At 38.6% G+C, this 22,961-nt stretch overlaps 1 protein-coding gene and 1 non-coding gene across 2 annotated transcripts in view; both read right to left on the minus strand.

Annotated features, from left to right (window-relative positions):
- Positions 1 to 22,606, minus strand: part of LOC110637483 (early nodulin-like protein 7) — a 37,989-nt gene extending 15,383 nt beyond the window's left edge. Inside the window, exon 1 of the mRNA XM_021787597.2 lies at positions 22,474 to 22,606. Coding sequence (XP_021643289.2) covers positions 22,474 to 22,606 — 133 coding nt within the window. The remainder of the gene's footprint in view (positions 1 to 22,473) is intronic.
- Positions 10,648 to 10,754, minus strand: LOC131170259 (small nucleolar RNA R71). Its single transcript, XR_009141153.1, has one exon. It is a non-coding gene; the product is annotated as a small nucleolar RNA R71 (small nucleolar RNA).
- Positions 22,607 to 22,961: the final 355 nt, after the last annotated feature.

Consider the following 22,961-nt stretch of genomic DNA (forward strand, 5'->3'; position numbering starts at 1 on the left):
GCATACTCTTTGAAGCTTTCCCTGTCCCTTTGCACCAAATTTTGGAGATCTCTCCTTGTAGGGGCCACGTCGCAGTTGAACTTATACTTTTTTAAGAAGGCGTCAGCTAAATCCTTCCAGGAGTGCAGTTTGCTCCTGTCCAATTGTATGCACCATCTCAGGGCTGCTCCTGAGAGGCTCTCATGAAAGAAGTGGATGAGAAGCCTATCATCTTCTGTCAAGGCAGACATTTTGGCAATGTAGGTTACCAGGTGAATGCGGGGATCTGAGTTCCCGGTGTACTTGTCGAAATCCGGGACCTTGAATTTAGGTGGCACTACCACATCAGGAACCAATCTAAGTGATGCTACATCGACTGAACCATACATATTCAGTCCTTCGATTGCTCTCAATCTCTCTTCTAGAGCAAATAGTTTTTCATTTTCTCTCGTCTTATTTTCTCCTCCCACTGCATGAAATGCTCCCCCAATTGGGAGGTGAGGGGTAGAGTGGACTGGAGGGATTAGAATTGAAGGGTATGGGTCGGTGTTTGAAACGGTTGGGTAATGAGAGTAAGGTAGGTCATTATTCATGGTAGCCGGATTGACAGTGATTGTCGGGTCCGGAATAGGCGACTGAAAGGTAAAAGAAGTTGAAGCCTGGTGAGGATCCATTGTTGTAGGAGGTGGAGGAGGTAGTGGTAAGTTAGGTTCTGAAGCAGGCTTATTCTGGGACATTTCTCTCATTAGTCTCATAAGTTCCGAGACCTGATCCTTCAATTCGGAAACCTGCCCTTGTAGGTTATGTACTTGTTCCTGATCTTCCATTATCTTCTTTGTTCGAGATCTTGTTAAGTACACTCTTTTAGGTTGAACCGTGTGCTTGGTCAGGCTTGCCTTGTTTGCAGCAATGTTGACTTTCTGTAAGGAGTAAAAAGTTTTAATGAATTTCGAATTTCGTAAAAAAAACTAAAAGCCCTGGTCTGGACGAAGGATACAGTGGCATTTGGGAGCCAGAATATAATCTGCAAAAGGATAATTGCATCAACTTTATCATGGCATCATTCGATAGTCTGACTGTGAATGACTGGATTGAATGCGCATTTATGATACTTGTCCATGTAGCGCATTCAATTTTTCACATAACCCTAGTGAGGGAGTTCCTACGGGAGTCATATTATTCATTCACAAATTTGCTAAACAATGGTCCAAAAATCATTTCATTAACCGAATAATTTGTACACCGTGTTCTTTACATCGGCCTAGGCTCTGGGAGGTTCTTTATAATGAGATGACATTTTCTGAGATACTCATATAACCTTTCTTCTTGTTTGGCAGGGTCGAATGCTTTCAGAGCATACTCGGATTCAGGTAATAGTTCTTGTTTTCCCTGTGCTGTTGTTCTCTCCAGCTGGTCAACATTCTCTTTCAGTTCTTGATAGAGAGCGGCTTGTCTTTCTTTCTCTTTCCTTTCCTTAGCATACTCTTTCAGAATATCGTTGATGAGTAGTGCCTGTTCTTTCAATTCGAGCTTCTTCTTTTTGTTTTCTTGTTTGTACTCCTCAACGAGTATTTCTTGGTATTTTATTTTTTCTTGAAGCTTACTATTTTGCATTTCTAGTTCTTTTACCACAGCTTGGAGAGAGTCTTTTTCCTTTTTCCATCATTCCTCTTGCTCTTCGAACCCTATCTTTTCGGCTTTTGCCTCTTCCCTGAGCCTTCTCACTTTCCTTTTAAGGTTCTGCCGTTGGTTTTCCAGCTGTTTCACTTGTTCTTGCAATTGTGAGTTCTCGGTATTTGCCTTTTGTAGTGAGTCAGCCAGACGATTATCAGCTTCTTCTAATAGGATGTTTTGGCGAGGGTCGCTGTCTTCGAATTCTGTAGTTGAGTGTTCTCGGTCCCTGTCAGCCCTCCATTCAAGATAATCGCGTGTGGCACTTGGACCTTTAGGCGACCTTTCCATCAGAGAGATGTTTTCCCAAGATTTGTGAGCCATTTTCAACCCTTCCTCTTCCTTGAGCTCATGGTAGAAATGACCTTGGTGATATTCTTCAATGTTGATTCTGGACTGTGTTGAGCCAAACTGCCTCATTACCAATGCCGGAGTGTAACTTGTGTATCCAGTCACTCCGATTAGGGATACCGACCGATTACCTCCCGTGCTGATCAAAACGGATTGGCCTGACGCCCACAGTTTCCTCCAACAGTAATCATGGCTATTGAAACTCAAAATCCGTTCCATACTGCTTCATTCATTCTTGGATGATTACCAACTGGGTCATCTTCTCGATGGGAGGCTGGTCAAGGTACCAAGTCAATCCTTTTGTCTCCACAGGGCACATGTGACTGATAATCCAAAGGTACAACAATTGAGAATAACACTTAATGGACCCTTTGCCCTGTTGTCTGCAGTAGGTAAGGGTTAATAAGGTCTCCGCAAGAATTGCCGGTATCAGATTGACCTCCTGCTTTTCTACCGCCCAGAATACTTCCACCGTGCTGCGGGTTATGATTCCCGATGGTCCCGGGAACAAAATCAGGCCATAGATTCCCAAGGCGAGTGTTACTGAAGCTCAATCCCACTGTTTCTCTCGGATGTATTGATCTAACCACTTCTTGAGATGTGTCCAATACCAACCATGCGTGTTTCCTTTGACAGTTTCTTTTGACTTTACTTCTTCTGGGGAAATACCAATCATATGTGTCAATCGTTTCCAAGCCTGCCTATGCTCGAGATGAAGGTAGATCCGATTTTGCGTCAGGTAAGGAATCTCTAGTAATGTCTGATATTCTTCCATTGTGGGAACTGTATCAATATCATTGAGAGAGAATACTTCATACTTGGGACTCCAAACCGACAGCATGGCCTTTAATGCCGAGATTTGGACATTGACTCGCATTAGGGTTGCAATCCTCCCGTACTTCTTCTCAAATCGCGCCTTGATCTGGTCGGGAAGCGACCTCTAACCGTTAGACAGACCCTCGAGACTGTTCATTCTGACCTCAATTTTATTCAGATCCAATGAAGGTAGCAAGCCGGCATGTGCCTTGGAAACATCATTTTGCGGGGGTACTGGACTATGAGCTGATTTGGACCAAAGCTTAGCATTTTGGACTTCTTCTGCCGACTGACTCGAGGATGCCATGATAAAAATGATGCCTATCCTTTTCACAGACTTTTGGTTTGATGACGCCTGCGGAAAAACTCGTTAGCAGGATAAATTCAGGTAATCCTGTATTATATTATTGGCGGAGTGGTACCTACACATTTATCAAAGTAGGAAAATGTGTAGGTTTTCTTAACAATATGATTCAAGACTACCTTTAAAAATAAGAACAAGATAAAATAAACAGAATAGGTTAAGAGTAAGTATGCCCCTTTTGTCCTAGGATAGGGAGACTCCTGATACCGGATGAGTGCTACCTAATTGGATAGTTCTATCTTATAAGGTAGCTTACTACGGCTTTCAGCTATCGTGATAGTTTAGCTCAGGATCTAGTTTTCTAAGAGCCACAGGTTCCCAAATTGCCCCTACTGTAAACAGTAGAGCCCCATTCTATCCCCCACGATACTGTCGGGAAAATTCCACGAGTATCACAGTGAATAGAACGAGTTTCAATTTGAGCAGAAGCCTTCACGGATACTAACGGGGTAAAACCCACGGGTACCGCTACATGACTCCCTCCTACTTTCCTAAGAGGGTAAGAAAGCCCGGGTATAGGGCTGATGTGTGTGAGGACATCGTGTGAGTGTTCAGTGTGTGAAGGGACACCTTTACCTCTTCCCAATTCAGGGAGATTTTATTTTTCCTTCCTTTTTTAAATGTAGAGCACTGTAAGGAAATAAGACAAGCAAGACAAACAAAAATGGTTAGCAGGAATAACAATAATTAATGTATAGAATTTTGCGGAGTGAGCCCGTCTAACTATGAAATACACAAAATTAAATCTACTTTTGGACCTCTAGACCGGGATTTAGTTTGGATAAAATCCCCAGCGGAGTCGCCAAGCTGTCGCACGGGATTTTGCGGTCGCCTGAACGAACCCTCACCGAAGTAGAAAAGAATGAGGAGTCGCCACCTTAGTTTTGAGGGAAACTAAAGAAAACCATTTGTGAAGACAAATTGAAATAAAACCACTTCAAAATAGAGATTCCAAATTCGGGGTCTGTAAACGGGTGGGGAAGGTGTTAGGCACCCCACCTCGTCCCTTAATAAGGGTAAGTAGATTTAACTTCGCATTTTATAAATTAGTTAGGAGGGCTTGAATGGAAATGTTAATCCTTTTAACAAAAAGGAATATTTAATTTTTCACTAAGTTTGGATTACCCAGATACATAAGTAAATGAGATAACCTTAGTGAGTTACTGTTGTATATTAGTTTTGTTTGAAGGGCTATTTTATTAGAATTCAATTTTTGGAATTGGATGAGAACTCTCCTCCGATTTCTTTTGAATATTTATTTAAATTTTAGATTGAGAACCGGATAAGAACTCTCCTCCGATCTCTTTTAATATTAAAATTTTTAAGCTTGAGAACCGGATAAGAACTCTCCTCCGGTCTCTTTTAATATTTAAAATTTTTAAGCTTGAGAACCGGATAAGAACTCTCCTCCGGTCTCTTTTAATATTTATTAAAATTTTAAGCTTGAGAATCGGATAAGAACTCTCCTTCGATCTCTTTTAATATTTATTAAAATTTTAAGCTTGAGAATCGGATAAGAACTCTCCTCCGATCTCTTTTAATATTTATTTTTAGCTTGAGGATCGGATAAGAACTCTCCTCCGATCTCTTTTAATATTTATTAAAATTTTAAGCTTGAGAATCGGATAAGAACTCTCCTCCGATCTCTTTTAATATTTATTTTTAGCTTGAGGATCGGCTAAGAACTCTCCTCCGATCTCTTTTAATATTTATTAAAATTTTAAGCTTGAGAATCGGATAAGAACTCTCCTCCGATCTCTTTTAATATTTATTTTTAGCTTGAGGATCGGATAAAAACTCTCCTCCGATCTCTTTTAAAATATTTGTTAATGTTTTTAAGCTTGGGAACTGGATAAGAACTCTCTTCCGATTTCCTTTAAAATATTTGTTAAAGTTTTAGATTGAGAATCGGATAGGAACTCTCCTCCGACCTCTTTTAATTAAACGGTGGTCGGATGAGGATTTTTCCGATCTCTCTAAATTTTACCTATCGAGAGAGCCTAAGGCTAAGGGTTCTGACTTTCAAAGGTGTCAGGGGGTCTGCGCGAGACCTCTTTAACTTATTGGTACCTTAGGACTGGGCAGGGGATGCCAAACCGAATCCTCCGACCTTCCAATATGGTCGTCTTACCAGCATTTTTGGCAACCGATCTATTCCATTTAGTTACCCGGGTTTTGGTTTTGCTCGTCTTAGGACGTCTTGCCCTATAACCTATTGAGTTATTTTAGTGACTCAGCTTTACCATTTTCCAGGCTTATTATTCAAACTCTTCATTATTTCAAAAGGACTCTTAAGTTGTCGTTACCTACATCTCATTCAACTACTTATGTATCGCTTGGAACTAGATGACTTACGCTCAGAAATAATAAAGATTAACAAAGGTATTGACACGGAAATAAACTAGAGCACAACCTTTCTTTATATCTTTCTAGCGTGATATGAACTTAAAGAAAATAACATACATAAAGAAAGAAGAATGGGAATGCGTAGAACAAAAACTAAACTTAATAAAATGGCAACATGAATACTGACCTGTAAGGAGTCGATTCTAGTGAACTAACCGATAATCACAAAACGTAATAAGATTGCAAGTTGATAGTCGGGAGACTAAGGTTCTCCTTGGAACAAAGAGTGCTTCACTAAATGCAATCGAGTCAGAATTATACCCGAGTTTAAATGAGATTGAGCATGGGCGATGGAAGTGAAAATAAAGATAACAAGGAACTGAAAAATGTGAACGCTACGGGATAAGGAACGAGCTGAAAATGGAGAGTTTCAGCGTTCCAAATCTTTTAAGAAAACACTTCAGAAAACTAGTTTCAAAAGTTCTTCTTGTGGAAGCTAAGTAACGATCTGAATTAAATTTCAGAGTTCTTCCGCTATAGTAACTTCGTTCTTTTTTTCGTCCCCCCTGAACAGTTTTCATGCGGGTATTTATAGGGACCGGGTGTTTCCTGTGAAGGGTCAGGATCTATTTTGAGGGAGATGGAGGGTCAGGATTTCGAAGGACATGATCTGAGGCTCAGGGATTAAAGAGGATCAGAATGGACGGCTGAGATCCCCTTCAGAATTTTTGTCATTTTCTTCTTCTAATCTGACGGTCCTAAATTTTCTTGTCCAGGGCGATCCGAGGGCTGAAAGTGAAGGGCGCTGATTTTGTCGTTTTTCTTCTTTGATCCGAGGGCTCCGAGCTCGTCCTTACAAGTAAGATCAACGGTGGAGATTAGCATGTACAGCGCTGTCCTGACGTATGCATGTCAGAAATGCAGGCGATTCTGGGGCATGCGGTTGAGATTTCTCCTGCAACGCTTTAACTACCTTGGCTCTGATTATGACGATAATTGCCAGGAGCTGTCTTATTTTCTTTGTCTCCCGACCTCACCTCTTTTTCGGTCTTTTCAACGAGATCCTTCTCCGATCTTGCATACTGGTCTCCCATTTTCCGATCTCTGTTATTCCGATATTTCCCTTAATCAGGCTCGGTCCGGTCAAAGCATTAATTCCCCTCGATTCCCGAAGCGTCCGCTTCATTTTCTGCTTAGCAATAAATGCCCGATTTTCCCTATATATACCCCCTGACAGAGGAGACTTTCTTCATTCGATTTCCCTCTCTTCCTTCTTACTTTCCAGTTCTAACTGCTCCGGCAGATGTTCCGGCCATGATTGTGGCTGTTGATCCCTTTCTGATGGACCTCTTTATTCCCCGACTGAAAATTTATGACCCCAGTGCTCGAATAATCGTGATAACCTTATCTGATGATGGTGAGAGAACTGGATCAATTAACCGATCTGGATCGCGGACCTTGATCGTGCCGATCTCGAGTCGTTCGATTGGTATAATCGGTGAACCGATTTCAGCCGAGAAGACTACTAATGTTCTGTTGACCCTTAGCGGTTGTTCTTCCAAGTTTATTCGGCTTCTCACCACATTGGGTGTTCCGACAGCGGCTTTCCTTCACATTGGGTGTTCCGACAGCGGCTCGGTTCCGGTCGATGACATCCTTTGGATCAGTCACAATGTTGACTTTGACATAGGCCCCCTTTTAGATGGGATGTTCCACCGGTCTCTGAGATCGCCCAAATGATGTAGTCCAATTTCAATGTAATATGATCTCTAGAGATCACAGAAATGATGTAGTCCAATTTTAATGCAATCCGATCTCTAGAGATCACCGAAATGATGTAGTCCAATTTTAATGCAATCCGATCTCTAGAGATCGCCCAAATGATGTAATCCGATCTTTTGGAAATAAAGATTTTATTTGTCAATTATCATTTTATTATTATTGCATTAATTATTTTCCGATCTCTGAAGTATTTACCCGATCTGACCTTTAATTTAAATGACCCTAAACCGATCCGCCATTCAAAAGGTTTATCTTAATCTGTCGATCTCTAGTTAGCCGATCTCTTTATGGAACTTCTGGAATATTCATGAGATGTCAGAAACAGCTGGCAGATCTCGCTGACCGATGCACCGCCTGGGATGCCGTGAGCATTAAATGCTCGGACGAGTATAAATAGGGGTGGGGGTTAGCCATTTGCTCTCTTGTGTCATTTTTAGCTTCTCGCGAACAACTTCGAAATTCTCTCATTTTCTCAAGCTCTTCCGACTCCGATCAAGCTCCGGTAAGGGTTTTGATCCTTCTTTTAGTTCAAATTCTTTATTTTCTTTGAAAATGAGCGGCGCCGAAGGTCAGAGAGCGGCGAGTCCTCCTTCCATCCAATTCTCGTGGTCATCTGATGAAGTAGAGGTGGTCGGGCCAAGGGTGCGACCTGAACCTCCTAGAGTCTCCGTTCCAGTTCGGGAACAAGTGACGTCCTCAAGGCATGCGCCTTCTTCAGGGAGAGAGAATCTTCCCATGGACGAACTGCCGTCGGTCCTTCAAGAAACCGATCTACAGTCATTCAGCCAGGAGTACAACATTGAGCCTGATTCATATGAACTTATCCGGTGTCACGGCGATCTCCGGGCCGATCATTTCTTCGAAGAGAACGACATGACTATGGTATACGAAGAACAGTTGAAAGCCGGGCTGCGGTTCCCTCTTGACGACTTCTTTAAGGAAGTCTTAAAATTTTTCCAAGTGTGCATAGCTCAAGTTCACCCGAACTCGTGGCGGATCTTAGCAGCCTTTCGAGGCCTCTGTCGAGCTAAGGGATTCCGTCCTACGCCTAAGGTATTCGCCGAACTGCATAGATTAACTCATCGAAAGGACGACGAGTACTGGTTTTTCCAGGCGAAGCCACATTGCGGGCTCTTCATCGATCTGCCCTCCTCCCTGAAAAACTGGAAGAACCGCTTCTTCATTCTAAGGAGCAAAATTCTGAACGGCTTTGAGGGTTCCCTAAATGGTAGCTACACCAAGGCCCTTTAATTCCGAAGCGTCTCGTATTGAATAGGGAAGAGGGTGCCATGGTGATGGAGTTGAAGGAGCAGGCGTCCAGAGAGAAGTTCTCTTGCTTGGATGCAGTGACCGCCGAGCTGCACCATTGGACTATGGAATTGATCACCGGCCAAGATCGCGGACTCCAGCTCTCTGACCTCGGCATCGGTATTTTCTACATCTCAGATCTCAGGACCTTAGCGATCTCACTGACCTCTTCTTTGTGCAGGTATGGCCAGCGGCGAAGCCTCCAAGGAGAGCCGGAAGCGAAAGAGGGAGATATCCCGGAAGGTACGGAAGATGAAACGAGTTGAGGAAATGCAGACACCCAGGCATGAGCCCAGGGAAATACAAGAAGGCTCGTCGCAACCTTCGGGACCGGTGATCGCAGAAGTGGTCCGATCCCCTCCTCGCCGGGAAGAGCCGCCTCCACCTCCTCCAGTTGCTCCGAATGCAGAAGAGGGTTCTTCTCAACCTAACATGAGGACTATCTCCCGCGGTGCCCAAGTCTTAGTCCACTCACTGGAGAAGAATCGTACGGTTCGAGAAAACCCTGGTTTCGCTAAGGTCTTGGCGTCGTCTATCTGTCTCCGAGAAGATCGGGATAGGCTATCTCCAGATAACCTTGATGATATCCTGACCCGATCCATGAGCCTGAACGTGGAGTGCCTGGTGAACCAGCACATCATACGGGAGAAGGCGCATCGCCTGGGTAAAGAGGTCGAGAGGATGGGTCATGAGGCAGCTTCCCTCCGATCTCAACTTTCATCCGCTCAGGGCTACATATCTCAACTTGAGGGGCAAATGAAGTTTTATGAGGACAAGCTGGCCGAGCAAGCTCAGTCTTTTGAAGAAGTGCAAGCGCTCCGAGCCGATGAAGCTGCTCAACTCACTCGCCTTGCTGAGGAGCTCAAGGTGAAAGAGGAAGAGATAGTGACTGGAGTGGCCGGCGCTTATGTGAATGCTCACAAAGATCTCCTGGCTGAGCTTAAGAAGCGTTACCCTGAGGAGGACTTCTCCTGGATGGCCAACCTGGCTCCCGAGGATGAAGGTGAGGAGAGTGAGGAGGAGGCTGAGGGTGAGAGAGGGAACGGACAAAATGTAGATCAGGCTGGGGGTGATCCTCCAGCTGAATAACTTGTACAACTTCTTGAAATGAAATGAAATGGAATGCCTCTTTTGTTCGATGAATGGTTGTGATTGGAAAATTTCTAAATTATTTAAACACTTGATTGTCTGAGTATGTTGAAATAACTGAAAGTGATTATTAACCCAAGTGTGAGAGATCGGAAAACACAATGAGCATGAGATTGGTAGGGAACCAACGCTAAACGGGACTTGATTAAAATTAGGAATTTGGCTTGAACATTTAAGATCGGGATCATCATTAAACCGGAACGGAACCTTTGATTATTTTTAAACTTTCGAAAGGGAGATCGGCAACAAAAATGGTAACAAAGATCTAGTGTCAGTTCAATTTCGTTTGTCAACAGAGATCAGGAATATACTTGACTGGTCAGGAGATTCGACAATGGGTTTGAGAGATCGGTGAGTGATTTAATAGACTGGTAAGGCTTTGACTAATGTGAGGACTTATCATTGATTCAATTCTTTGTGAGGAAAGATCGGAAATGTGGTGATCTAGCAAAGAGAGATCGAAAATGTGGTTAGCTGTCAAAGGGAGACTTAGTACTGGGGATTGGTTTGATCGGCCAAAATATGGTGTTGACAATGCTTTTCCTAATTTTGGAGATTTTAGACCCAGTATTACAAGGCCTAGAGTGGAAGCAAATAACTTTGAATTGAAGCCCTCACTTTGTTAAATGGTTCAACAATTACAGTTTGGGGGAGGTCCTACTGAGAGTCCACATGTGCACTTTGCACATTTTCTTGAGATTAGTGACATGCTGAAGATAAATGGAGTGTCAGATGATGCCATCCAGCTGAGATTATTTCCTTTTTCTTTGAAGGATCGTGCTAGGGAGTGGTTACATTCATTACCTCTGGGTTCAATAACTACTTGGGATGAGTTGTCACAAGCTTTCTTGGCTCAATACTTTTCTCCTAGCAAGACTGCAAAATTGAGAAATGGACTAACTTCTTTCAGACCAAGGGATGATGAGAGTCTCTATGAAGCTTGGGAGAGATATAAGGATCTTCAAAGGAGATGTCCACATCATGGAATCCCTAAATGGATGCTAGTTCAACATTTCTACAATGGTGTTTCTCCAACAATTAGAAGTATAATTGATGCATCTTCAGGAGGTGATCTTATAGAAAAGTCAGAAGATGAAGCTTATTCAGCATTGGATAAAATTGATTACAACAATTATCAATGGAGCTGTGAAAGAAATGAAATGAAGAAGCCACCAGCTGGTGTATATGAATTAGATGCCGTGAGTATGTTCAATGCCAAATTTGATGCTTTGACGAGAAAAATGGATAAGTTAAGCATGAAGGTTGACTCATCAATTAGAGGATCTAGTCATACAGAAGATGTTGGTGCGGGAAATATGCATTGTATTAATGATTTTCCATCCTATGGGCAAGAGTTTGGAAATGAGCAAGTTGATTTTGTTGGGAATTACAACCAGAAACCAGTTAGTAATCCTTTTTCTGCTACATATAATCCAACATGGAGGAACCACCCTAACTTTTCTTGGGGAAGTCGACAAGGGCAACAACAGAATTATCAACAACCTCCTAATTTCTAGCAACAACAGCAGAATTTTAAGCAAAACAAAGTACCACCTAGATTTCCACCACAAAGGAATCAAAATGCACCTATTCCACAACCACCAGTTCAGTCTTCAGACCAAGATTCAATTTTTAAGTCTATGATGGAGAATTTCTTAACTGCTCAACAAAAACAAGGAGAAATGATTCAACAATTAACTTCAAGGATAGACCAGCTTGCCACTCATAACAGGATGTTGGAAAACCAAATAGCTCAATAAGCAAGCTCTTCTAGCAAAGCACAAGGAAAACTTCCAAGTCAACCAGAGAATCCTACAGAACATTGCAAAGCAGTGATCCTACGGAGTGGGAAAATTTTGGGAAATGAAAAGAAAGATAAAGAAGAAGAGGAAAAGAAGAAAGAAGATGAAGACAAAAATGAATCTATTTTGAATCATGATGAAGTTAATGAGGAAGCAAACAAGAAGAAGGAAGTTGAAAAAGAAGAAGAGGAAAAGTATGTGCCTCCACCACCATACAAGCCACCATTGTCATATCCTCAGAGGTTTCAGAAAGCAAAGCTAGATAAGCAGTTTGGGAAATTTTTGGAAGTTTTGAAAAAGTTATACATCAACATTCCATTTACAGATGCAATTTCTCAAATGCCCTCATATACTAAATTCCTGAAAGAAATTTTATCAAACAAGAGGAGATTAGAAGATTATGAAACTGTGGCAGTAACAGAGGAGTGTAGTGCTCTTTTACAGAATAAACTTCCACCAAAATTGAAGGATCCAGGAAGTTTCTCTATTCCTTGTCACATTAGGGATACTAGTATTGAAAAGGCATTGTGTGATCTTAGAGCTAGTATAAGTTTGATACCACTCTCCATTTGTGAAAAGCTGAAGGTAGGAGATTTGAAGCCCACCACCATTTTTTTGCAGCTAGTTGATAGATCCATCAAATATCCAGTGGGAATTTTGGAAAATGTGCCCTTAAAAGTTGGAAAATTTTTCATTCCTGTAGATTTTGTGGTTCTTGAGATGAAAGAGGATATTCACATACCTATCATCTTGGGAAGGCCATTTTTAGCCACAGTAGGGGCTATAATTGATGTAAAGAATGATAGATTAACATTAAAAGTTGGAGAAGAGGAGGTGGAATTTAATTTGAATCAGACTTTGAAGAAACATCATAGAGTTGATCCTTGTTTAAGGGTGGATGTTATTGATGAGATTGTGGAAGCAAAATTTAAGGAAAGATATCCTGAGGACCCTTTGGAGAATTGTTTGGTACAGTAGGAGATGAAGTTTTGCAAGTTGAAGAATTGAAATATGAAGTTGCACAACCATCTTTGCTAGATGAGAAGGACGCACCACAGGTAGACCTCAAACCACTTCCATCTACATTAAGGTATGTTTTTCTTAGATCTAATTCAACTTATCCTGTCATTATTAATGCAAATTTGAGTAATGTACAAGTTAAAAAATTGCTGAGAGAGTTAAGAGCACATAGGAAAGTCATTGGTTACACCATTGATGACATAAAAGGTATAAACCCCACCCTGTGCATGCATAGGATTCTTTTAGAGGATAATTTTAATGCTATCATAAAACATCAAAGAAGATTAAATCCTAATATGAAAGAGGTGGTGAAGAAAGAAGTCTTGAAACTGCTTGAAGCTGGGATCATTTATCCTATTTCTGATAGTAGTTGGGTTAGCCCAGTTCATGTCGTTCCTAAGAAAGGAGGTGTGACCATTGTGAAAAATGAAAATAATGAGTTGATACCTACTAGAATTGTCACAGGGTGGAGGATGTGTATAGATTACAGGAAGCTTAATAGTGCCACTAGGAAAGACCATTTTCCCTTGCCTTTTATTGATCAAATGTTAGAGAGGTTAGTAAAACATTTATATTTTGTTATTTGGATGGGTATTCTGATTTTTTCCAAATCCCAATACATCCTATGATCAAGAGAAAACCACATTCACATGTCCATATGACACATTTGCATATAGAAGGATGCCTTTTAGCTTATGTAATGCACCAGTTACTTTTTAGCGGTGTATGATGGCCATTTTCTCTGATTTTATTGAGGAAATTATGGAAGTTTTCATGGACGATTTTTTTGTATATGGTTTTTCTTTTGATGATTGTCTATCTAACCTCTCTAAAGTGCTTAAAAGATGTGAAGAAACAGATTTGGTGCTAAATTGGGAGAAATGTCATTTTATGGTGTAAGAAGGCATTGTGCTTGGACATTTGGTATCACATACAGGAATTAAAGTGGACAAGGCCAAAGTAGAAGTGATTGAGAAGATGCCTGCACCAACTTCAGTGAAAGGAATTAAAAGTTTTCTTGGGCATGCTAGGTTCTAACGACGATTTATAAAAGATTTCTCAAAAATTGCTAAACCTCTTACAAATTTGTTAAATCATGATGTTCCTTTTAATTTTGACCACGCTTGTTTTGATTCTTTTAATAGGTTGAAGGAAGCTCTAACAACAGCCCCTATTATGCAACCTCCGGATTGGTCATTGTCATTTGAGATTATGTGTGATGCTAGTGACTTTGCTGTGGGAGTTGTACTTGGTCAGAAAAAAGAGAAGAGGTCATATGCAATCTATTATGCCAGCAAAACTCTAGATGATGCTCAAGTAAATTATGCCACCATTGAGAAAGAATTTTTAACTGTGGTATTTGCTGTGGAAAAGTTCAGATCATACCTGGTTGGATCGAAAGTGATTGTCTATACAGACCATGCAGCCATAAGATATTTGATGAATAAAAAAGAAGCAAAACCAAGACTGATAAGATGGGTTCTATTGCTACAGGAGTTTGACTTACAAATTAAAGATAAAAAGGGAGCTGAAAATGTTGTGGCAGACCATCTATCAAGGATTAAGTATGAAAGTAAGGATGGAAATAAAGAGGAATTTCCAATTGATGAGTTTTTCTCGAATGAGCAATTGCTAGTTGTTGTTGCTACATTGCCGTGGTTTGCAAATTTTGTCAATTACCTGTCTTGTGGAGTTCTCCCACCAGATTTGAGCTATTAACAGAAAAAGAAATTTTTGCATGATGTGAAATTTTATACATGGGAGGATCCATTGTTATTCAAGAGATGTAATGATGGCCTAGTTAGAAGGTGCGTGCCTGAAGAGGAAATAGGAAACATTCTAGAGCATTGTCATTCTTCTGCCTATGGAGGTCATTTTAGTGTGAAAAAAATAGTAGGTAAAATACTTCAAGCTGGATTTTATTGGCCACACATGTTTAAAATTGTGAGATAATTTATTTTGAGATGTGACAGATGTGAAAGAGTGGAGAATATTTCAAGAAAAAATGAGATGCCACAACAAGGAATTTTGGAGATTGAGTTATTTGATGTTTGGAGCATAGATTTCATGGGACCATTCCCATCATCTTTTAGGAATAAGTACATTTTGGTAGGTGTGGATTATGTGTCTAAATAGGTTGAGGCAATTGCTTCCCCTACAAATGAAGCAAGGGTAGTAGTGAAGTTTTTGAAAAGGTTTATTTTCACTAGATTTGGAGCTCCAAGAGCTATAAACAGTGATGGTGGATCTCATTTCTGCAATAAACAGTTTGAAAATCTTTTGAAGAAATATGGGATTACTCATAAGGTAGCTACATCTTATCATCTTCAGACTAGTGGGCAAGTTGAAGTATCTAATAGGGAATTGAACAGAATTCTGGTAAAAACTGTTAATCATTCAAGGAAGGATTAGTCATTGAGGCTAGATGATGCATTATGGGCGTACAGGATAGCTTACAAGACACCCATTGGAACTACACCTTTTAAGCTAGTCTATGGAAAATCATGTCATTTGCCGGTTGAGTTAGAGCACAAAGCATATTGGGAAATCCGAACTTTGAATTTTGACTTAAACAATGCTGGTGAGAAAAGGTTACTTCAATTAAATGAACTTGAAGAGATAAGATTGGATGCATATGAGAATGCTAGGATTTTTAAGGAAATTACTAGATTTTGGCATGATAAGTATATTAAAAGAAAGGAGTTTAAAGAGGGTGATCTGGTTTTATTGTATAATTCTAGACTTAGACTCTTTCCTGGAAAGTTGAAATCAACATGGTCTAGTTCTTTCAAGGTCGTCAAAGTTTATCCACATGGAGCTATAGATATTTGGAGTGAAAATTCTGGTCTTTTTAAAGTTAATGGTCAAAGGCTCAAGATTTATATCACAGGCCAGCCCATTGAGAAAGGAACAAGTTGTTTCCTTGATGATCCACCAATTCACTAAATTAAAGAGGGTCAAGCTAATGACCTAAAATTAGCGCTCTTTGGGAGGCACCCCAAAAATTTTTCCTTATACTTAATTTTTCTTTTATTTTGTTTCATCTTATATCCCATTGAACTCAAATTTGACATTAAAATTTCTTTCTGCAGGTTGGTGGAGATTTTCAAGCAAATATGTATGCTGAATTGAAAGAATTAATGCATGGGAAGTTGCTGAACCTTATATTTGTCTTCCATGATGATATTGATTTTAACAAAGTCAAATCTGAACTAATTTAAGCTTTATGTCTGATTGCAGCAACATGGTGGAGTGAAAGGCCATTTGAGTTGCAGCATTTTGAGGAAATTGGTGAGAAATATAAGAACTTTCATGGTAATCAATAGCAATATGCTTTTGATTTTACTTTTTGGGTAATTAATTTTGATATAGTGCACTGAGATTGACATACTTGCCATTGTATATTTTGTGAAATTTCATAATACAATTCTGCAGAAATTTAACCATGTGAACTTGTTCATGAATTTTTAATGATGAGTTTGGGGTTGAATTTGGGTGTTATTCCTTGTTGTGTGATTGTTAATGTGAATATTACTTGAATAATGTTTTAGTTTGTGTTTGGTGGATTGATAGATTTTAATTGTTCTTAGCAATTAATTGGGTTCCTATTGAATTTTGAGTGAAATTTCTATGCAAATTATGTTTTAGGGTTGGTTTTAGTGTGTTTGGGATCACAGTTCTAGGTTTTTCATCAGGTCATTTAACACTAGGTTCAACATGATGTATGCTGGGGGTAGTGTCACCACCAAAACCTATTCTGGGTAGTTTAACTTGCTAAAAATGTAAAACCTGCCGAGAGTTTCAAGGGGTCTCACATGCCTCATGTAGCACTTCATGTACAATAACACCGGGCATGTCATTTTTCCCTTTTATTCCAACATGCCTCATGTTACTCATCTTACACCAATTCACACAGGGCATGTCACCCCTCATTATTCTTAACATGCCTCATGTTAGACACTAGGTATATCACCACTTAAATCTTTACCTTAGCCATTTTATCCTATTTCATCTCATCAACCGCACGACCTAAGCCTTCACTGTTCCTTCCATGGTGCGCAATAAACAGCTTTCAACCCACATACCCAAGCTGCGAGCCATAAAAATGGCTGCCAATAGTAATTCTTCAACTCCAACATCAAACCCTACACCACCCAATGCTCAACCAGAAACACACATTTCGTCCCCAAATCCCCAAATTCCCGATACGAACCCTAGCTCTCCACCTCGCCAATCCTCTCATTCCAACCCTAATCCCGACAATGCCACCCAAGACTCCACACCTTCCTCCCAAAAACACACCAAATCCGCCCCTTCAGCTATATACGAGACACGAAAAAGAAAGAAACCAGTTCTCCACTCCTCTGCTTCACCGAAACAGCCTAGAGTTAACTCCCCAAGACCCGTTAGTGCCAGAACCCGCTCTGCTGCCCAAAATCGTATCTCACCACAGGTTTCTTTTGCTCCAATTAGGGTCCAATCACCCCTGCATCATTCACCAACAGTGTCTCAAACTACTCCAGTTATCCCTCCATCTGGAAGTCAAGTAAACTCATCTTACCCATGGACTTTTAGGGACTTTGAAATGAGGAAAAATTATGAGGCCCTTTCTAAAAAGAAAATTTTAGCCACCAAGTACATTGATGAGCACAGTATTAGGGAGATAGTGCTTTATGAATATGTTAGTGAATATTTAGAAAATATAGGTTGGAGTGATTTTGCTAGGATTCAAGAACCTGTTTCGAGGGAATTGACAATTGAATTCTTAAGCTCATTGCAATTGGAATTCCAACCTATGCAAAGTAACCATAGGGACACCATTTCCTTTAGGTGTTTGGGTCAGGACAGAGAATTTGACACTATTCAAGTGAATGCTTTATTTGGTTTTTGTAATGATGGAGAAAAAGTGATAGAGTGGCAAAGAACTATCTACGATCCCCCTACATTTTGGAAGTCCATTGCACCATATGGGAAATACTACAACCCTAGTTCTGTTAAGGCCTCAGCTATTCAAGAACCTGCTCTGAGATACTTGCAAAGATTCATGTCTTACACTATACTAGGTAGAGGGCACAGTAATGGGGTTGCAGGAAAGAATGATTTATTCTTTTATAGTGCATGAAAGAGAAGAAAAAAAAAATGGTGCTTATTTTCTTTGCTCTCATATGGAACATATAGTCTCTAAGCATTCAGCTGGCAGTATAGTTATTGGAGGGATGGTGACTGTAATTGCCAAATCATTTGGTTTTAACCCTAACCAGTATGCTATGGTGTCTATGGTTGGCCAGTCTTTTCTAAATATAATTATTATGACTCAAATGAAATTTTGTGTAAAGAAGGGTGATGTTTATGTGTTGGTAAATGGGGGACATGAGGGTACAGAGCAGCAGCAATCACAAACTATAGGACAACATACTGATGCTAGTCCTTCTAGCTCACACCCACCTACTGCTGGACAATCAGACTTGTTTTTCTTAAGGATTTGGAAGCAAAAATTGACAGAATGAGTGCAGCACAATAGCCTGTTTCTAATGCTAATTATGATATTATGGTTTCTTTAAAGGCTTTAGAAGCTAAGGTTGATACTCTTGGTCAAAAGCAAGCCCAGCTTGAGAAAAAGATTAAAAAGAAGTTTTCTGCATTCAGGAAAAAGCAGAAAATCCATGACAAAGAAATGATTGATATTTACAACAAGCTGGCAGCCTCTTTTAACCAGTTGTATAAATGGGGCCAAGACATTTTTAAAGAGATGAAGAATATGGTAGAAAACCTGGATACTGCTTCTGAGAAATCCACTGAGCAAGTACCTACAGCAGCAAATGAGCCCATGCCATCCACCAATGAAGAAGACCAACCAGCTGTCTACTTTTAGAATTTTGTTTTTGTTAATTTCAGTTAGTTTGTGAAACTTTAGCTTTTAATTGCGCAAATTGGTCAGTTTGCTTTATTCTTCAACTGTTAATTTCCTGGTTATTGGAACATTTATATGTTTTATCTATTTGTAAATGATTTAATTTTTATTTCTTTTAATTCTGTTTGTTTCATGAATCTTACGTTGGCTTGTTCATTGTTACTGGCTGCATAGTTTTCTTTTGCTGTGATACTTGCACTATCCTTGTTATCCAGATTTCTATTGAATTGATCATTTTCTTTAATTTAAGTTTCTATTGACTATTGTAATAGCATTACTGATATTGCTTTTTAATAGTCATATAACTGAATTATTGACAATACAGCAGCTGCTCTTCTCTTGGCCTTGACAATTCAGTTTCTAAGGTAACTTCTCGACATTCATCTGCCACATGTTGACACTGCTTCCCTTTGCCATGCCTCATGCTAAGGGCCTTGCTCTCCTATGAGCTATTTGCATTACTTCAAATTTTCAAAATTTTCGAAAACCCACCGAATTTTTCATGGAGCATCACATGCCCCATGTTGATACCCCACATCAATTCCTTAGCAGTAGGCACAGGGCATGTTAATTTACTTTTACTTCAACACGCCTCATGCTTTTTGATTAACATGCCTCATGCTCCCAATACTTATAATTCACATGCCTCATGTACATATTCTGATCATTCACCACGAGGCATGTACGTTCTACATGATAACTTGTTCCACTCTTCCTTAGTTTATATCTCTCCAAGTTATCATTTATTGATTTCATTGATATTTCTGCCACTTCGATTAAGCCAATGAGGACATTGTCTAATTTGAGTTTGGGGGAGGGCAAAATTTTTGCAAAATTTTTAATCCTTTTCATTTACATTACTTAAATTGCATTTCATTGCATTTCATTTATACCTAGTTACTTAGTTCACATACACCATATACCTACACCATGTAAATATATACACTTGCATATAGATATCATATAGATTACGTATAGTTTTTATTTCATTTTTTATTTTTATTTTTTATTTAATTTTTGCATTCATTTTAGGAATCATGCATACATAAAAATAAATAAATATAAATAAATAAATTTTTACCTAATTTTTAGAAGATTGAGAATCATTTTGAAAAGCAATTGAGCTTACCTCTTGATGGGTTTGATGAATTGAAAGTTTCGGATTGGTATGAGGTTATGAGATTCTTATCTAAGTTTATATCTTCTTAGCCAAGGGTCACCCAATTAATTACATTGAGTTTTGAGTGCTTGGAGAAAACTCTAGAATAAGAAATAACTAATTGTATCTCACCAAACCTAGAACAAGCCTTCTAGACCTTTCGAGGCAAAATTTTAGCATTCACTTGAAAAGAGAAATGATTAAGGCATTTTTCGAATTTTAGACCCACATTTTTTACCTTAACCAACCTCACTTTAAAAATTTCCCTTTAAAACCAATTTGAGCCTTCATTTATACCCCTTATTTCCTTAGCACCCATAATTTACCTAGCCATAAACCTAAACACTTACCTACCCTTTATGAGAATAATTTATTTAAGTGATAGATATGCAAATAATAGAAAAAAAGGGTATATAACAATCAAGTGGGAGAAGTACTAACATAAAATTGGCTAGCAATCATATCATGTTGTGAAAAAAAAAATTATTTACCACCTAAGTATATAAAGAAATGAGTTTGAGGGTGGATTAAAAAGGGATAATTGCAATGCAAAATTCAATGTTATTTATGTAGTCCCTAAAAAAGTTTCAAAAATTGTATGCTAGCATGGGTGATTTATTGTAAAGTTCTTCCTCCCATTTGATTCAAAAAATAATAATAACAATAAATAAAATAATAATAAAGAAAATTGTATCTTGATCTTTTTAATAATTTAATTATTCTCATGTTTTGCTTCCCTTTTGCCTTTTCTTTGTTAGCTACATTATTACCCCTTAGCCCTATTACATCCATTAAAAGTCATTTTGATCTCTTGATTGTGTTTTGCTACATTAGTGGAGATTGGATTAGTTGGTTTGCCTATGGGATTGGCACATTATTCATCCATTTAAACTATTTTCATCATCATTTGAGATGCTTTAGTTTATGGATTGGTTTAGAGTCTATTTTAGCATGATTTCTCTATGTAATTGATTGGTTTGGGTTTGATGGAATGAATAATTGACCTAAGGCTAAGTGATGATAACTTTGGTGAGAATTGAATTCCTTATATCTTGAAGGTGGGTATATGGTTTGTTGGTGGCTAGAGGTAAGTTTGAAAGCTTGAATGAGTGATTTTCATGAATTTAAGAAAATGTACCCCAATTGCATATAATTGTTTTTAATTTGCTTGAGGACAAACAAAGATTTGAGTTTGGGGGAATTTGATAAACTCATTTTATATAAGTATTTTAGGGTAGTTTTACATTCATTTTGCCCTTTTTAGTTTAGTAATTTTATGCTTTTAATGTTTATTTTAGTTAATTTGTTAATTTTAGTTTCATTATATTTGATTTTCGAAATTTTAATGTTTTTTAGAGGTTTTAATAAGGTTTAAAGGCAAAAAGGTCCATATAGAAGAAATTCAAAGTAATTTGAAAGCCTAAAGTGGTGTGAAAAATGAAGAAAATTAGCTTAAAGAAGAAGATCAGCTGAGACTTTCAAGGGCCTCAACATGCCCCGTGTTGAGAGTCGTGTGAAGAAAAGAGTTAGCCAGCAGGAATCCACATGAGGCATGTAAATTCACACTGGGTCGTGTAAATAGAGATTTTGGAGCAAAACACGCCGAAAGTTTCAGGGACTCCCACATGCCCCGTATAGCTGGTCATGCAGAATCTAAAGGCTCCTTCTCTGAATCAACATGAGGCATGTGGAAAATAACTTAAATCAACATGAGGCATGTGGAATGGCGCTGGCTATTTGCTGACATGGAAAAATTTTCTCTTTTCACACCTTTTACACTTTTTGTTTTTATCTCTTTAGAGACTATTTTTAGGGCAAACCTTGAGGGGATATATAAGCATCATATTCTCATTTTTACCATAAGGAGAAATAGAGAGAAAAAATCAAAAGAAGAATGAAAGAGGAAATCATGCCATTTTTGGAGAAAGAACACCTGCTGAGTGACATTTTTTAGCTTCCATTTTCTAAGATTTGGATTTTCTTCTTCTGAGTTCTTTTATTTTTAGTTTTATTTTCATGTTTTCTTGCTTTATTTCATATTTTCTACTTGTAAATACAAGCATGAGTGAGTAGATACTTAAAATTTTAGAGTTATGTGTAATGATTTAAGTTTTATTTGTGGATTTGGACTATTTTTAATCAGATTTTAGTATATATAAGCTTTGATTCTTATCTTGTATGCTTATTTACATATCCATTGTTGGTACCCTTTGGGTTTTGTTCTTAATCTTAGATTGAAGGACCGATAGGTGAAAATTTATGATAGATAATCAAGATAATGAACTTAATCACCTAGTATTAGAAATAAACTAATGGGTTAAGAGTAATTTCAAGTTTAAAATGCTTAAAGGGTTTTGGGTAATTAAACATCGCATGAGAATGAGGTTTAGTTTCCTTTAAAATACTCTTTAGTTTGCTTGAAAGAGAAATTAAAGAAAATCAGAATCAACTTCTTTCAAACTTATATTTTCCTTAATCTTGGCTTTGCCTATCCAAATCTCAATGAAATTTACTTCATGAATCTCAACTCTGGAATTAATTTTTACCATTAATTAATTAAATCTTTTGTTACTTGCTAAAATTTTAGTAAATTAGTATAGTGTTTAGAATTTTAATTATTTAATTCATTATAATTTCTTTAGTTTTCCCAATTTAATTTGTTGCATCTCTTACTCTATTTTTGGCACAAATTATCGATAGTCCAAATAATCATAACTTTTTGTAGTTTGGTACTCAAACAACAAATCTCTGTGGGACGATATATTTTCTTTACTACTTGAACGACCTATATACTTGCAGAGTACGCAATCATTGCCTCCAGGTTCTTGCCAACCCAACTCATCACTCACTTTGAACACCCTTGCTGCACCAACCAAACCATTCATGGATGCTAGAAAGAATAGAGAACAAGTGCAAAAGAGACCCACAAGAAAGGCCATGTTTTTCATTTTTCTCTCCTTGAAAGGTTACTGGTTAGAGAATGTGAAAACGAATGTTGGTGCATTTGATGTAATACGGAATGTGATTTATCATCGGAAGAGAGTTACATAGTTAAGGTAGCTAGTGGGTAGTTTTTATTCAGAAAAAAAGTGGCGGGATTTGGCAGTTAGTGGTTGCTATGGTTTGTTAGAGAAGGAACGTTCCTTTTAAATGGTAGCAGTTAAAGTGAAGTGCAGTCCCTTTCAATAGGCTATGTCGCGCCTGAAGATGGTGTCAGGAAAGAGATAGAATCCGACTTTAAAATGGACCCTCATTACCAACAGTAATAGCCCAGTTAAAATTAGCGCTTTGAGAAATATTACT

This window comes from Hevea brasiliensis, chromosome 1, assembly GCF_030052815.1.
Source record: "Hevea brasiliensis isolate MT/VB/25A 57/8 chromosome 1, ASM3005281v1, whole genome shotgun sequence".
Classification (NCBI taxonomy): Eukaryota; Viridiplantae; Streptophyta; class Magnoliopsida; order Malpighiales; family Euphorbiaceae; genus Hevea; species Hevea brasiliensis.